Source organism: Amblyraja radiata, chromosome 3 (assembly GCF_010909765.2).
Source record: "Amblyraja radiata isolate CabotCenter1 chromosome 3, sAmbRad1.1.pri, whole genome shotgun sequence".
In the NCBI taxonomy this organism is placed as follows: domain Eukaryota; kingdom Metazoa; phylum Chordata; class Chondrichthyes; order Rajiformes; family Rajidae; genus Amblyraja; species Amblyraja radiata.
In genome coordinates, this window is record NC_045958.1 from 74,733,598 (window position 1) to 74,752,261 (window position 18,664).

At 41.7% G+C, this 18,664-nt stretch overlaps 1 protein-coding gene across 11 annotated transcripts in view; it reads left to right on the forward strand.

Moving 5' to 3' along the window:
- Nucleotides 1–18,664, forward strand: part of pip5k1b (phosphatidylinositol-4-phosphate 5-kinase type 1 beta) — a 150,224-nt gene that overhangs the window by 70,227 nt on the left and 61,333 nt on the right. For all 11 annotated transcript variants that reach the window (XM_033018089.1, XM_033018088.1, XM_033018091.1 and 8 more), the window contains one exon: nt 17,635–17,718. In XM_033018089.1, the coding sequence (XP_032873980.1) occupies nt 17,713–17,718 (6 nt within the window). In that variant the 5' untranslated portion in view covers nt 17,635–17,712. The remainder of the gene's footprint in view (nt 1–17,634; nt 17,719–18,664) is intronic.

The window sequence follows — 18,664 nt, forward strand, 5'->3', positions numbered from 1 at the left end:
GTTGCTCTAATGATTTGGCATTCCTTGTTAATTGGGACATTGAATACTGTGTGACAAACAAATGATCCAGTGTAGGTTTTGCCGGCTGGTTTAAGTTTTCAAACTGAATTACACAACACTGATTTAAATGCTGACGGAGCTTAATTATGCAAGAGATTACACGTGGAGAAAAAGGCCTGGCTTCATCACCTGCTCTCCATCGATCATGTCCTCTCCATCTCCTTCTGAACAACTCCAATCTTTTACAGCCACCTCCCATTTCCCCTCATCTGACGTGTGAAAACTCTGGTCCCATCAACCCTCTTGGTGGGCGGGAAAAGATTGGGAGAATTTCTCCGGCACAGCCCAATGTGCAGGGGGCAGCATTTAATGTCACTTCCATGGCTTAACTTCACTCAAACCACTGCTGCTGTAGGATCCTCTGCTCTTCCCACATTACAGCTGTGACTGCACTTCACAAGTACTTTGCTGGTTCTGGAGTTCAAGATGCACTGAGGGGTGTGTGAAAGATGCTTTAAAAATATGGAAACGCTAAAAATGAGGAAGGTCGAGGATCTGTAAGCTTGTTTTCAGCAACAGCACTTTGGTGGATAAAGTTTTAAAACTTCAACTTACTGGGCGTGCATATCTTTGAAGATCTGCCCTGGACCCAGCACACTGATGCTTGACACTGAAGAAGGGTTTCGGCCTGAAACGTTGCCCATTTCCTTCGCTCCATAGATGCTGCTGCACCTGCTGAGTTTCTCCATCACTTTTGTCTACCTTCGATATTCCAGTATCAGCAGTTCCTTCTTAAACACATTGATGCTTTCATAAAGAATGCCCATCAATGCTTCGACTTCCTTAGAAGATTGAATAGATTCGGCATGTCAACAAATACTCTCTTGAATTTCTCCTGGTTTACAGTGGAGGGCACATTGACTGCTGCATCACCACCTGGTTCAGTAACTCGAACGCTGAAGAATGAAGACTGCAAAAAGTGGTGAACACTGCCCAGTCTATCATAGGAACCTACCTCACCACCAACAGAGGGGTCTACAGGACTCCATGCCTCAAAGGAGCCAGCATCAACTGGAACCCACACCACCCTGGCCACACTCTCATTTCACTCGTGCCATAGGGAAGAAGGTACAGGAGCCTGAAAACTCTAATGTCCAAGTTTAGGAGCAGTTGGTCCCCAACAACCATGAAACTTAAAGCCTACAATCACCAACTATGCTCTGAATGACATGGATCTGGGGGCATTGTTTTTGGCTTTTGCACTATTTTTATATATGCTGAACTTTTTGCTGTTTATTATCGTGTTTGCAGACTACTTAACGTTGTTCTATCTGGGACATATGACAATAAAACACTCTTGACTATCTGTTGTGCTTGCAGGTGAGACTTTCATTGTTTTGTTTCGGGGCTTTCTTGACCTTTGACAGTAGAAACTGCAGATGCTGGAATCTTGAGCAAAAAAAACAATGCACTGGAGGAACTTAGTGGGTCAAGCAAAATCTGTGGAGGAAAGGGGCAGACACGGTAACCGGTTGGGACCCTTCTTCAGAGGTCCCTATCTGAAACATTGTCTGTGCATTGGCCTCCACAAATTTGCCTGGACCATTTAGTTCCTCCCAGCTGTTTAATGTGATATAAATGCATGTCCTGTTGATTTTCACGTTGCCCAACAACAAGCCAGTCTTTCTTGTCAGCCTCAAGCTTCTTCCTCAGAAATGAACCATGCAACCACTGGGGTTCAGCTTCAGTAGGAAGCAAGGGGGAGTTTGTCATTAGACCTGCATTTGATTATAACTTACAAAAAGCTCCAGCAAATTATTGGCTCATCAGATGCCATCCCGGGTACGGCTCAGTCGATACAAAAGAAGATGGTTATAGAGTCTCGCCGTAGCAGATTTTATGGATATTTCCTTCTAGTCCAATCATCTTTAGCTGCTCATCTATAACTTTCTTTCTGTTATTTGCACTACCAGTTTATTTATTCATGTGTGTATATATTTATATCATGGTATATGGACACATTTATCTGTTTTGTAGTAAATGCCTACTATTTTCTGTGTGCTTAAGCAAAGCAAGAATTTCATTGTCCTATACAGGGTCACATGACAATAAACTCACTTGAACTTGAACTTGACAAGGGGCGCCTTTCTGGTGATTTCCTGGAATTTGACTCCTTTCACCACTCCTCTGCTGTGGAAGCAGCCTTCAGCAGAACTTGGACAACCTCCAGGTGCACATCAACAAATGGCCGATAATATTCCTGGCACGTAAATGATGGAACAGTCATCTCCAGAAGATAAAAAGTCAAGCCATTTATCCTGCTTTCAACAACACTCCATAGAAATTGTACTGTTTTAGATTTTTTTAAATGATATGATCAGCAATTAGGATGCTATCCATTGGGCGATGATTATCCACCTGGCTACCTTAACAATTCTGCCCTTTAGCAGTAAGAACATACTGTGTTATTGACATATAGAATTCCTTGTCCATGAAATGCTCTGAGTTCAGTGTGAATGGCTTTAAATTAGTGCAGCTCAATTATTAAAAGATTTGTTCAATACTTTAGCATTGAACTTGCAAGATGTTTGCTTTAATGTGCTCATTGGATACATGCAATAGCACAGGCATGATGGGTTGAAGGGCCTTGCAGTATTACTCTGACTCTTTCCTTTTGGACTGCATAATGCAATTTCAAGCAAGTGTGACAAAAGGAACTATAAATGCTGGTTTGCGGAAAAAAACCCCAAAGTGCTGGAGTAACTTGGAGGAGGTCGGGCAGCATCTCTAGAGAACGTGGATAGGTGATGTTTTGGGTTGGGGCCCTTCAGTCCCGACCCGAAACATCACTTGTCCATGTTCTCCAGAGATGCTGTCTGACCTGCTGAGTTTCTCCAGCACGTTTAATCTTTTTTCAAGCAAGTGACACGATAGTGTATCCATTTGCTGTTTCTTTGTGCTGTAACATACAAATCCATGCAATATGCAGGCTTAATCTTTCTTTTTATTAAGACGAGAGATTACATTTTTCACAAAGCAAGTTGTGGCAATCTGGAAAGTGTTGCCTTTGAACATCTAGGTAAATATTTATGTAGGGCAGTCTAGAAATAGAGATTTTGAAGAGGATTAATTGAAGAACCCTTTCAATGAGACAGCACTGACAGATTGGCCTGAATGTCTTCCAGCGTGATAAGAGTCCAAAATGTAATGGGCCTCTAAGTGAAATTTTGTGAATTTTATTTGTCAAATAATGTGTTGCTTCATCTGAACTGGTTCAAAGATAACCAGCTTATCCACCGGATCATGTTCCATATGTCAAGTTTCAAAACCACACATTTGACTATGAAAATTGAAGATGATGACAAAGACTTGTCGTCTTTTTGCTGCGTAGTAAATGTAGCCTGAAGCCTTGGTGCTTCTTGAAATGCAGTCACTGTTAAAATGTAGCTCTGCTCGAGTTAGCTGTTCGCTATATTCCCAGAAATGGCACACTCATAATTACCAGGTGATCCCGATAAGTGATGTTGCTACTTAGATTTAAATAGATCATTTGTTTTATTGTTGCACTATAAATGATGGCAACAGGGAGAGGTTTCCAGCACCTGGAGATCATCTATTCCCACCTGTATGGTATTAGTCTTGTCTGAGAGGTGGCACCTGGGACTGCCAGCATTTCCTGAAGTTCATCAGTCATGGGAGCAGAATTACGCAATACGGCTGATCAAGTCAACTGCACCTTCCAACCATGGCCGTCAATGCTGATGCTTTAATTCATATTCCTGTTTAGTTTCTGGTTTGGCAATATTAACCCACAGTCCTCTGACTCCAGAGACCACAGTGCCACGGGTGGCCATTGCATCAGGGTTGCCTGTTCCTAGTCATTTTTCAAACCCCCATTCATTGTTTATACAAGAACGGTGTATAAGTACAGGGCCTGAAGAAGGGTCTTTACGCGAAACATCACCTATTCCTTTTCTCCAGAGATCCTGTCTGACCCGCTGAGTTACTCCAGCTTTTTGTGTCTATCTTTGGTTTAAACCAGCATCTGCAGCGCCTTCCTACAGTGTCTTTACCAAGTGCTTACTATACATAATCCAATGACAATAGGTGTCACTGCGCACTCTTGATTTGACAAGATACAGATGTATTTTGTTTTAATTACTGAAGTGCTCCAATGGGGACATCTCAGTGTGTTAAAGAAGTTATGTGCAAGAAAATGCTTAAACCATGAAAGGTGAGCCAGTGTGCAATTATATAATATCGCTGTGTAAGGTCAACTGTGTTATATAAACAGATTGTGGCCATTTGGAATGTTCACAAATGCAACCAAAACTTTCCTGGGTTTATCAGGGATGAAGATTAATTGGTCTGGTGAGTTTTGTAAGTAATGTATTAATTGTCCCATGTTTGATCAAATGACTTCTACTTTGAAGTATTTTGCAGATTAATTCTGGGTAAAGCTGCTTATTGTACTTTCCAACCATGTCCTTCAACTTAATGTTCTTATGAAATGAGCTTGGATAGGTTTTTCACATTGTAAGATTGAGTACTTTTTTTCTCTTTAAAAGCAGACTGTGAGATGACCTTTGTAGAGAAATGTTTATATTATGACAGGGTTCAGACTGCTAGGCACAAGAGAAAATATTTCTGAGCAAGTCCATTACTCTGTGCCGTAAGTACACCCTCGTCATTTATAATTCCGGTAGGGAATTCATGAGAGACCACTGCCTGGAGAGTGTGAAATTGTGAAAATCACTGACATGGGGAATGGTTGAAGTGAATAGCAGAGATGCATTTTAGGGGATAAACACAAGAAGGTGATGGTGTATGATTAAGAGATTAGAAGGAGGTCCTTGTGGAGCGTGAGCAACTATTGAAGTGAATTGTTTTTCTGTGCTATAAATTATATAAGATGTTCATTTCTCAATGACATTTGAATGCAAATGGAAATATATCATGGGACTTACTGACAAAAATCATTGTTTTATGAGTTGTAGTTAAGATGGAGTGTATGACTCAGTCGATGAATTTTGCACGTAGAAAATGGAAACCACAACTTTTTCCAATAGAACAAGAATAATTTTATAAATGTGAATGGAGGATGTTTACAAATAAATTCTATGCAAATAACAACCTCATTACCCATGGCTGTGTTACCAAGCCTGATTGACAGGGAATTTTTTTAACTAAAAGGAACAACGTAGAAAAATGACATTGGAATAACAGATTAGCCTGGATAGTATTGACTGGGGTTGAATGGCCTACTCGTGCTACTGTTTCATGTTCTTGTCATCTCCAATCGGATTGACTGCATTGACTTATCATTATAACCACTCAAATATATGTCTCTTTCTTGTAGAAATGTTTTGTGAACGTTTAATCTTGCACTAGATCTTCAAATGGCTTTTTTTTTTCCAAAGTTCATCAATAAACAAAATTGGACCTAAATTAAAATGCATCATCAAAGATAAAAAAAAACTTTCAAGATTCATTTAAGACTCATTTTGGTGAGAGATTTGGTAATAGAACGTAATTAGGTCTGGATTGAGCACTCTGTGTTTGTTAAAAGCGTAACTACCAGATTAGAACATTTAGATGTAACAAAGAAAATTAGGGGAATTCTCAGACTACACTTCCTTTCATTACTTCCACAACTCTGCCATCTTCTCTCACTGTGTCATTCTCCCATTGTAAGAATGTATAAGATGGGGCCAGAAGTAGGCTATATAATAATAATAATGGATGGGATTTATATAGCGCCTTTCTAATACTCAAGGCGCTTTACATCGCATTATTCATTCACTCCTCAGTCACACTCGGTGGTGGTAAGCTACTTCTGTAGCCACAGCTGCCCTGGGGCAGACTGACGGAAGCGTGGCTGCCAATCTGCGCCTACGGCCCCTCCGACCACAACCAATCACTCACACACATTCACACACATTCACAGGTGGGTGAAGTGTCTTGCCCAAGGACACAACGACAGTATGCACTCCAAGCGGGATTCGAACCGGCTACCTTCCGGTTGCCAGCCGAACACTTAGCCCATTGTGCCTGCTGTGCTTTTCAAGTAAATCATGGCTGACCCCTCGCATCTTCCCACCTGGTGACCCAATGTCTTAATTAATTTTATGCAGAAAAAATAACCTTGGGTCTTGAGTATACACATCAAGTGAACATCCACAGCTCTGGTATCGAGGACTCTAAGCACTGACAATCTGCAGAGTGAAGAAATTTCTCCTTATCTAATCCTGACGCAATTCCCCTTTATTCTACACTTGCCTCATCAATCCCCGTTGGAATCATCAATAAATATATTTCAATGGAACCTTCATTCTTGTAGACACCAAGTTGAGCCCCCACCACTCACTTCACTTCTAGAATAAGCCTCTAAACTAAAGAACTCAGACGGCATTGATTGGACTGGTATAAGTATATTCTTGGGTAAAGACACCAAACCTGCACAGTTCTTTGAATGAAATCACACCAAGGTTCTGTACAAGTGGATGATAACTTCCTCGTTCTCTTCCCAATTGTAATCATAACTGCTTGCTTAGTAACTGCAGGTTATTTTCACTCCCAACTAAAAGGAGGTCGGAAAAATGATAACGGAACTATTTGCTTTAACTGTTGAGACAAGCTGTATTGTTTATGAATCCCTGGAAGTAATAATGTTAAAGTAAATGAATTATGATAAAGTAAATATTAACAGCCCTGCAACATCCTGAGCATCTTGTAAATTGAGTAATTTATCCCACAGAGCTTGAGTGCTTGATTTTCAGGGCATAATAACGAGTAAATTGTTTTCACAGCACCTTTTAATGACATCCCAAGAATTTCTCTAGATTCTACAAAATACAACATTAAGAAATAAAAGCAGAAGTGGGTCATTCAGATCTTCACAACTATTAATTTATTTTTACCTGTTTTCTTGCACTAACCATACATTTCCTAATTCCCTTAAATCAAATAATCCTCCTTGATTTTACCTGATGGTCAACTCTTCACAACCATCTTGGGTAGCGAATTCTAGAAATTCATTATCCTCAGAGTTTAAAATGTGTTCATCATCTGTCCCTAGTGGCAAACCCCATATTTATGAGACCATGATATCTAGTTCAGTTAGGTAAAACTAAATGAGACTGAACCATAATGGAAGATCCTGTTAAAATGGTGAAACTTGGACCCAAGAGTTGAGTTTTATGAAAAGTATTGAAGGAAAAGAAGCCAAGGGGCATTCTGGAATATAAGCTCGGCAGATGAAGGCATGGCTGACTGATGGGGCAATATAATTTGGCAGAGTTTATGAAGCCAGAATTGGAGGAATTAGGATATTGGAAGGTTATAGAACTGGTAGAAGGTAGAGACATAGGAAGGGGCGAGGACATGAGGGATTGAAAAGCAGGGGTGAGAATTTTTAAAATCTATGCACTTCATGGTCGGTGCGAGCCATGGTAAGTTTCCTCATGTTAAGAAATGAGGCTGGCATTTAAGTACAAGTCATTAGAAAGATCAATGGTCATTATTGCAAAGATGGTGGAGTACAATCCTAGGGATGTCTTGCTTTAACTTGCATGGAGATAGTACCTTGGGCACTGTATAGATTTTTATTCTTGTTTAAGGAGGAATGTGCTTGCATTGGCGTCATTTCACAGAATATTAGCTAGAATGATTCCTTGGATGACAGAGTTTAAGAAAGATTGAGAAGGTTGCTTCTGCAGTCATTGGAGATGCGAATATTGAGGTGTGATCTCAACACCTGCGCGATTCTGAGGCTTGATGGAGCAGATGATGAGAAGTTGCTTCCCCTCCTGGGGGAATTTAAAACTAAAGGAGTAGTTTTAGCATAATGGGATACTATTTAAATTGGATGTGATTCCCACGAGGGTCATAATTCCTTGGAATCCTTTACCCCAGAGAGCTGTGGCGGCTGAATTATTGAAGGCATTCAGTTAAAACAGACAAATATTTTGCTCTGTAAGAGTTGAGGGTGTATCGGGAACAACCGATAAAGTGATGGACGCAAAATGCTGGACGACCTCAGTGGGTCAGGCAGCATCTCTGGAGAAAAGGAATAGGCGAAGATTTGGGTTGAGACCCTTCAGACTGAAGACGGGTCATGACACTGATTCCTTTTCTCCAGAGATGCTGGCTGACTGATTTATGTGTCTATCTTTGGTTTAAACCAGCATCTGCAGTTCCTTCATACACGACTGATGAAGTGAGCTGTGAGTTGAAATCAACCGTGAACTTATTGAATGTTGGAACAGGTTCAGGGTGTTGTATGTGCATCCACTGTTCCTATTTCATGTGGTCTTGTGTTCTTGGTCATGTCACTGTGCAACCCAGAGAGAATGCCAGCAGCCAGTCAGTTGGCTTGAGGCATGAGAAAGAACAAATTTTACCTTGCAAATTTACTAGCATTTAAAAAAAAATTATTATAGATATTTAGTATTTATAATACTTTGGTTTTAAAGTATCAACATTCTTAACAAAAGTGTAGAAGACAGTGCTTGATATCATAACTAATATAAAAGTGCTGAAGGTAAGATTGATATGAGCATTACACAATCACATAGAGATTCAAATATTTTGTGTATGTTTAAAAGATTAAAATAAATGTGATGGTTAGTTAGATTTACACTGATTTGCACTAAACATTTACCCATTTATCCTATACCTGTGGTACACAAGTTATCCTATACCTGTGCATAGCTTGATTGTATAGACTTTTGGCCTATTGGATAGCATGAAACAAAAAAAACTTTCATTTTACCTTTGTACACGTGACAGTAATAAACTAAATTGATTCAAGGTTCAAGTTCAAGTTCAAGTGAGTTTATTGTCATGTGTCCCTGTATAGGACAATGAAATTCTTGCTTTGCTTAAGCACACAGAAAATAGTAGTCATTTACTACAAAACAGATAAATGTGTCCACATACCATGATATAAATATATACACACATGAATAAATAAACTGATAGTGCAAATAACAGAAAGTGGTTGGTAATAATCAGAGTTTTGTCCGAGCCAGGTTTAATAGCCTGATGGCTGAGGGGAAGTAACTATTCCTGAACCTGGTTGTTGCAGTCTTCAGGCTCCTGTACCTTCTACCTGAAGGTAGCAGGGAGATGAGTGTGTGGCCAGGATGGTGTGGCTCTTTGATGATACTGCCAGCCTTTTTGAGGCAGCGACTGCGATAAATCCCCTCGATGGAAGGAAGGTCAGAGCCGATGATGGACTGGGCAGTGTTTACTACTTTTTGTAGTCCTTTCCTTTCCAGGGCGCTCAAATTGCTGAACCAAGCCACGATGCAACCGGTCAGCATGCTCTCGACTGTGCACCTGTAGAAGTTAGAGAGAGTCTTCCTTGACAATCCGACTCTCCGTAATCTTCTCAGGAAGTATAGGCGCTGATGTGCTTTTTTGATGATTGCATTAGTGTTCTCGGACCAGGAAAGATCTTCAGAGATGTGCACGCCCAGGAATTTGAAGCTCTTGACCCTTTCAACCATCGACCCGTTGATATAAATGGGGCTGTGGGTCCCCCTCCTACTCCTTCCAAAGTCCACAATCAGTTCCTTGGTTTTGCTGGTGTTGAGGGCCAGGTTATTGCGCTGGCACCATATGGACAGTTGCTCGATCTCTCTTCTGTACTATGACTCATCCCCATCAGTGATACGCCCCACAATAGTGGTGTCGTCAGCGAACTTGATGATGGAGTTCGCACTGTGGTTCGCTACGCAGTCATGGGTATAGAGTGAGTACAGCAGGGGGCTGAGCACGCAGCCTTAAGGTGCTCCCGTGCTGATTGTTATTGAGGCTGACACATTTCCACCAATACGAACAGACTGTGGTCTGTGGACGAGGAAGTCAAGGATCCAGTTGCAGAGGGATGCGCAGAGACCCAGTTCTGCGAGTTTGGTAACCAGTTTGGAGGGGATGATTGTGTTAAATGCCGAGCTGTAATCAATGAATAGCAGCCTGACATATGAGTTTTTGTTGTCCAAGTGGTCCAGTGCGGAGTGGAGGCCAGCGAGATCGCATCCACCGTTGATCTGTTGTGGTATGTTGTTGAGCTGATCACAGTCCAGTAATACACGATATTACTCCATGACTTTTGATGGCACATTTCAGAAATTAGTTGTGAATCATTTTACGCTCTTTAGCACCTTGGTTTCATTGCATTAAGTGTTTCAGTCTGATCCAGGAAGATTTTGCTTAGATTGTGCTATTATGCAATTAAGAGTTTGAACTGTATGGGCACATTCAAGTCGTAATGTTTTCCAATTGTTTGCTACATCAGCGCGGCTGGGCCCAGGCTAATGAATTTGAATGCCCATAGCATTTTAATGAGGATTTGCTGCTCAAGAAACAGTGTGTGTGTGTGTGTGTGTGGGGGGGGGGGGGGGAAGATATATAAGATGCAGTTTGTATATTCTCCCCATGACCATGTGGGTTTTCTCCAAGTTCTTCGGATTCCTCCCACACTCCAAAGACGTATAAGTTTGTAGGTTAATTGGCTTTGTATAAATGTAAATTGTTCCTAGTGTGTGTAGGATAGTGTTATTGTGCGGGGATCACTGGTCGGCACGGACCCGGTGGGCCAAAGTGCCTGGTTCCGCGCTGTTTCACTAAACTAAACACTTGTAGACCACCCTCCTGCACTTTAGACTTTAAAGATGCAGCACAGAAACGGGCCCTTTGGCCCCAGTCCACGCTGACCAGCGATCAGCCTGCACACTAGCACTATCCTACACACTAAGGACAATTTACAATTTTTACTGAAGCCAATTAATCTACAAACCTGTACGTCTTTGAAGTGTGGGAGGTCACAGGGAGAATGTCCAAACTCCGTACAGGCAGCACCCGGAGTCGGGATGGAAACCGGGTCTCTGGTGCTGTGAGGCAGCAACTCTACCGCTGTGCTACTGCGCTGTTCTCCTGTTTTGGGGAAGCTGGAGGAGCTAGAGGTCATCTTTACATTCGGAAGTTTTACATCCACCAAAGGGTCAAAATTGAGTTGCCTACACACATTTGCAAGTAAATGTGCTCCCACTGCCCACCGTAAGCAAAAGTGGAGCCGGGCAAAATAAATTATCAGGAACTAGCTTGATCCTTATCAAAAAGCTCCGTGCAAACTATAAATGCTCAATAGGCCTGTTTTGTTTTTTGTTTTAAAATAGCCACATTTCTTGCTTTTGAAATGTGGGCACACTTCCCTTGGCCAGCATTCATTTTAATTATTTTACCATTGATGGCATTGCTTTCAACTATGTTATTCCTGGGCTCAGGAATTCCTCATCTGAGACGTACCATGAAAGCCAACATTTTGACCAGGCTTTGATTGCTGCTGCACATCCCCATGTGTAGGCTTGTTGGTTAATTTTACATGATTTAAAAACTTCAGTGAAGCACCTTGGGATACTTTACACTTATTTTAATGATGCTATTTAACTGGATGTCGTTATTTTGAACAGGCACACCTTCCCTTCTGACATGTCAAAACTCAAAGGTTGTTCCTCGACTCTTCAAAATATGATGTACTAAAGTAATTAACTTGATTTGTTCATGTCATGCATGGCGTTCCAACGAGATAGCTTGACCTTATGTTAAATGAACAGAAAATATTTACCAATGGAAAAGGAAACTGATCTATCGAGAATTAAAGAGTTGAACAATTTGTATGCAAGTTTACTTTCCAGATCTTCATTGATACAATTTGTATCTTAAAGTAGCACTTTCTCGGGGTACCTCCTTCAGAAGCTGGTTAATGATTCCATGACTGTACAGAGGCACCTTTGTACTTTTTACGGTAAATTGTTGGAGGGACTTGGCATTTGAATCAGTAAGTGCGTTTTGCATTACATAACCCTTGAAACAAACTTGCTCTTTGAGGCTGGATGATACAGGCTTCAGTTGGACTGAATGTGCTTTTGAGATAAACTCTTCAGTACAGGAGGGAAATTGTTAATCCACAGCTCAACCGAGTGCTGAAAAAAGTCGTCTGCTATCGACAGTTTGAAACTGGAATAAAGTTTTATATTTGCTGAACAGTACTGGTAAGCAAATGAGGCACAGTTTTAAAGTAGATTATAATCTTTACTATAACGTGATGGGTGACAAGTCACCAAACTTTAGCGTTAATTTTATTGTTGAGTGCATGAATTAATGTTTTACATTTTATAATTTTGAAGAATGCTTGTCTGGTTCAAAAGGAGAAGGTAGAAGTTGGTTGTGTGAACGGGGAACAGATCTGTAATGCTATACTTAATTATGTGCATATAGGTGTTGGGTTGTTTTGGTTGGTAGTATGTTTATAAGGTTGTGGAATCAAGTCCATAATCTGGAACCTCGAACACAGAATCCTGGTGCTATATTTTGGATGATATATTGAACCATGGACCCATCGGTGTCATCGGGTAGCTGTAAGAGATCCCATGATTAAAGGAGCAAGGTGAACTAGTACTCCCTAATCTCCTGTCCGATATTCAACCTCGCCAACTGGATTGGCCATTATCAGGTGCCATTAGTGGACCTTGCTATGGGCAAATTACCAGCTGCATTTTCTACATTCCCATTGTGATAACACTCAAAGTTCTTTGACTGTAAGGAACAAAGGGAGGACAAATTATGAGGGGCATAGATAGGGAGAATGCATAGTCCTTCCCCCCCCCCCCCCCCCCCCCCCCCAAAGAGTCAGTGAATCAAAAACTAGAGGTCATAGGATTAGGTGAGAGGAAAGATTAATAGGAAACTGAGGGGCAACTCTTTTTACCCGGACGGTGGTGTATATATGAAACGAGCTGTCAGAGGAAGTGATTGCAGCAGGTATGGTAGTAACATTTGGATAGGCACACGATAGGAAACATTTAGAAGGTTATTATGGATACAGGCAAATGGGACAGAGGAGATAAGCATCGTGGACGAGTTGGGCTGAAGGGCCTGTTTCCAAGCTGTATGACTCTGACTATCATAGGGATGTGAAATGTGCTACAGAAATACAATATTTTTTTTTTTCTTTGGAAACTATTTCCCAAAGGGCCTCTAATTTAACTTATTTGTAAGGTATTTAAAACTGATGTTTTCATCCCCCGGGCTACTTCCTTTTAACTTTGTAGTAGTTTCGCAGCATTGCCCTTTATCCATGCAGAAATCATCTTTTCATACAGCCTTTCCTTTATTGAATTTAAATTTCTGGTACCATGCAATTGCCTGATTAAATCGGCCCTGTCAGTACCCTTCCCTTTTGGAGAATCAGAGGACACGATATGTGGTGATGTAGTCGTACAACACAGAAGCAGGCTCTACAGCCACCACGTTCATTGAGTACAAATCTATAATAATCCCACCTGCCAATACTTGGTCCCCAGCCTTCTCTGCATTGGTGATTCACATGCATATAAATGTCGCAGGAGTACCGGCCTCCATACTTGAGCTGAAAACAGTTCTTTTTCAGACCCCCTTAAATCCCTTTGCTTCCAACCCATGATTTTTTAGATACCACTGGTAATGGGGCAAGTTTTTGACTGTCAGCGTTCCTTTGTCCTAAAAGTAAAGCTTTGCACAATGAACCATATTTCTGTGAGTAGTCCATTGTGTGCACCTGAACCCGTTTTGAGAAATGAAAGCTAAATTTTACACTCTTGCCACATTGAGCTTTTGACAGCACTGGGGCCTGTACTTTATGGAGTTTAGAAGGATGAGCTGGGGTCCTCATTGAAACTTACCGAATAGTGAAAGGCCTGGATAGTGGATATGGAGAGAATGTTTCCACTAGTGGGAGAGTCCAGGACCAGAGGCCACAGCCTCAGAATAAAAGGCCGTACTTTCAGATAGATGAGGAGGAATATCTTTGAATCTGTGGAGTTTATTGCCACAGAAGGTTGCGGAGACCATCATTGGGTATTTTTAAGTTGGAGATTGACAGATTCTTGATTAGTTTGGGTGTCGGGTTATTCTGAGAAGGCAGGAGTGCGGGGTTGAGAGGGAAAGATGGATCAGCCATGGTGGAGGAGACTTAATTCTGGTCCTATAACTTAAGAGGATGTTGGCACGTGACCAAAGAAATGGATTGCAAATGTGCAGCAAGTGGTCTAGAGAGGATTTTAGTAAGGGGCCCTTTGTGCTTGGGTCTGCAGAAGGAATCACAGCAATGATAGACAGATTGCTTTGATCGCTTGGTACAGAGATCTTAGGGCTGCAGAGTGAAGGGTCATTATCACACGGGGGGATGTGGTGGAATTGCGGATGAGTTTGAGAGAAAGGGCAAGATTTGGGAAGATTTGAGTCATGGAAATCAATTCTGCAGGTTTTATTTAGTAACTGGGCGTGCAGTTACAGTTACGGCACTAAACCATGGCACTTTTTAATTCTCCTGGTATTACTGAATCTAGTAATTCCTCTAAGTAATTTATATTACTAAAAGTCTGATCTTGACCACTTCCTGTTCTGTATATTGATTTTAGAAAAAATGCTGCCACTTATGGCTGTGATTTTTGGCCATCTTACTCAGTCCCCCTCCGCTGTGCAGGAAAAGAGGATTTTTCCCATCGATGAAAAATAAAAGAGTTATTAGTGTTTAAAAAAATGTTGAGAATCTCTCTCCTGTCAATCACGCCATGAAGGCCACGCCCCTTCTGGTGGGAAAGGGAGGGATTATAAAACCCGGAAGTGTGGGTGTGGCTCAGTCTCTGCGAGATGGGGGACGAAGAGGTCACGACTCTGTCTGAGCTGTAAATCAACTGAACACACTGAAAGTCTACTGAACTGTCAGTGTGGTGTTTTGTGTGGTGTTTTGTGTGGTGTTTTGTGTGGTGTTTTGTGTGGTGTTTTGTGTGGTTTTACGGTGGTTTTACGGTGGTTTCACCCTGCTTGAAATGGTATGAAACTGCACTTGAATTTGGTGGCCTTGCACCCTGCTTGAAATGGTATGAAACTGCACTTGAATTTGGTGGCCTTGCACCCTGCTTGAAGTGGCATGAAACTGCACTTTCATTTGGTGGCCCTGCTTGAAGTGGTAGGAAACTGCACTTTAATTTGGTGGCCTTGCACCCTGCTTGAAATGGTAGGAAACTGCATTTGAATTTGGTGGCCTTGCACCCTGTATGAAATGGAATTTCAAGGAATAGCCATAAGTCAACTGCCAGCTCACCAGCCGTGAGTGAGCCGCCAGCACATCAGGCTTGACTGACTGAGCTGCCACCCCAAGAATCCATTTGGCCCACAATGTCCATACTAGCCCTCTGGAAACCAGTCCCTTCAGCCCACAACACCCATACTAGTGCTCCAGAAAGCCCCCCCCCCCCCCACCTCCCCCCCACTGGCCACCAATATTGAATAGGCGGAGAGATGGAATATTGCGTTGGGGGACCAGCCCTCCCATGTGAACATGGGACCCAATGGGTCCCACTTAGTCTAGTATAATCCTCTTGGGAAGAGTTTAATTCATCCACTCTAATATCTTAATGCAAGATGTGTGCTTGTTGCCCACTAAATATTGATTTTGAAAGGTAGCATCTGTTGGTCAGAACACGGGCCGTGGTTTTCTGAATACTGCCAAATAGGGGCAAGCATTGATTTGCACATATAACCCCTGTGCCTTGATCGTTTTCGGAACAAAGCAACCCATCCTCATTTCATTATTTTGTAGATTAATAACGTGCAGGAGGATAGCTTCAGCTATTGTACCTGTGTGAGCTGCTTGAATGAGACCTCCAATTAGTCCTATTCCTCTGCTTTTTTTTTCCCCCACAGGATTAGCCTTTGCCCTCTTTCAGCTTGTTGAATTCCTCTGTTATTAAGTCTGTTTCCACAGATTTTTATGGTAGCACACTTCTGATGATTATAACCCACTGGGCTTATTACTACTTAGACAATAGGTGCAGGAGTAGGCCATTTGGCCCCTTGAGCCAACACCGCCATTCACTGTGATCATGGCTGATCATCCACATTCAGTACCCCGTTCCTGCCTTCTCACCACATCCCCTGACTGCTATCTTTAAGAGCTCTATCTAATTCTCTCTTGAAAGCATCCAGAGAATCGGGCTCCACTGCCTTCTGTGGCAGAGAATTCCAGATTCACAACTCTCTGGGTAAAAGTTTTTTCTCATCTCCGTTCTAAATGGTTTACCCCTTATTCTTAAACTGTGTCCCCTGGTTCTGGAATCCCCCAACATCGGGAACATGTTTCCTGCCTCTAGCGTGTCCAATCCCTTAATCTTATGTTTCAATAAGATACCCTCTCATCCTTCTAAATTCCAATGTATACAAGCCCAGTCGCTCCATTCTTTCAACATATGACAGTTTTGCCATCCCGGGAATTAACCTTGTGAACCTACGCTGCACTCCCTCAATAGCAAGAATGTCCTTCCACAAATTTAGAGAGGCAGCATGCTGTGAAGCCATGCTGTTGTCGGCTGCTGCCATTTCATTGGCTTTTAAGGTCATTTCAGACATTCTTGGGGATAAATTATGTTTTTTAATGTTGCCCGAGTTCTTCAGGCACTTTATCTTTTTCATAAAAATTGTCAAATAGATGTTAATTATCAGGAAGCCATCGTCACACAGCACGGAAACGGGCCCTTCGGCCTAACTCGTCCATGCCAACCAGGTCTCCCATCTAAGCTAACCTAATTTGCCCATGTTTGGCCCATATCCCACTAAACCTTTCCTATCCATCTAACTGTCCAAGTGCTTTTTAAATAGTGTTAGAGCACCTGCTTCAGCTACCTCCTCTGGCAGCTCGTTCCATATACCCACTACCCTCTGAGTGAAAAGGTTGCCCCTTAGGTTCATATTAAATCATGCCTTCTCTCATCTTAAACATACGTTCTCTTGTTTTTGCTTCGCCTACCATGGGTAAGAGACTGTGCATTCACCCTATCTATTCACCTCATGACTTTATACACCTCAATAGGATCACCGCTCAGCCTCCTGACTCCAAAGAATAAAGCCTGCCAAACCTCTCCCTGTAGCTCAGTCCTGACAACATCCTTCTAAATCTTTGCTGCACTCTTCCAGTTTAATGACATACCTCCTACAGCAGTGGCCAAAACTGAACACAGTTCTCCAAGTGTGGCCTCGCCAACATCTTGTACAACTGTAACAAGTTTTGAAACCTGAAAATGTTTTCTCTACAGACTTGTGTAGGGATTGCACATTATAACTAATGTTTTTTTAATTTAAACTAATGTATTCCAGTGGTCTCCTGGCCAGTTTATCTGTTCCTTTATATACATTTGTTCATCAAAAACTCCAAGTCAGCCTTACCTCAGACCCTGTTCACCATGAATGTTCGACCACTTTAGTTCCCATTCAAAACTGCTTTCACATTTTACCCTCCATTTAAATTCCATCCATGAACTCCAACTACTCTTGTACACTGCCAACAGTTCTATCACTATAACCCAGCTACTTTATTTTAATTGCTGCACCAATTTATGATCTTCAGCTGCTGGGATCTGAGCTCTGCACTTGACTGCCTGAACCAACTTTTCTGCAGCCCCCTTTATCTCAAACCAAGCTTTAATATCTCCCTTGCAGGGCAATCTGCATTATTTAAGATGCTGCATGAATGAATACTCTTTTGGTGAAGCCATGTGCTAATAATTAAACTTGTTTTGTCTTGGTCAACAGGTGCTGACCCTGAACGTTGTATCAATGAAGAACCTTGATGTCCTAATAAGCTGCAGATGACTTGTGGCTTTATTGCCAATGAAGGTAACCAATAGACCAAATTACCATTCTGGCATCTGAAGCTGAGGAAATACAACTCCATAATATATTAAAAAGAGTTCATATCTTCGCATACCATACTAATTTTGTTCCTTATATATGCAACCACATTTATAGTGGAAATTGCCTGTGGAAAGACATTTATCACTGCAAATGTGGATTGTTCTTCAGGATTGCGCTTGTCTGACTCTGCCAAACCAAATGACAGCAAATCTGCTGAAAAGGTTCACAGAAGTTTTTTTCTGTTTACTATTTGTATTTTTTTTAATCCATCATGATTATCAGTATTGAAAATCATCTGGTTTCATGATTTCCTTCAGACATGAAAATCTCCCAAATGAACCTCCAAATTGGGGCAGCACAGTGGTGCAGCAGTAGAGTTGCTGCTCTGACTACGGGTGTTGTCTGTACGTAGTTTGTACGTTCTCCCCGTGGGTTTTCTCCGAGATCTTTGGTTTCCTCCCATGCTCCGAAGACTTGCAGGTTTGTAGGTGAATTGGCTTGGGTTTGTAAACTAGGCATAAGTATAAATTATCCCTTGTGTGTGTGTAGGCTTGTGTTAATGTGCTGGGATCGCTGGTCGGTGCGGACTCGGTGGGCCGAAGGGTCTGTTTCCACACTGTATCTCTAAACCTGGCCTGGCCCATTTGTGACTCAAAACCCTGAGCAATATGGCTAACTTTTGGTTATAAAGGCTGCCGTTTCCAGACACTTAGAAATGAGCAATAAATGCTGGTCAAGCAATTGGCACCAACAGCCCATGAATGAATAAACATTTAAAAACTTGCAATCATCTAATGATTATAATTAAATAAGAGGAAAATCTTAGGCGCTATGTTTTACAGTGAGCAGTCTTAAGTGCCTATTTATGTGCCTTTTTAATGGGGAGAGCTTTGATTAGAATTCTTCAGTGTCCAAGTAAGTATTTAGT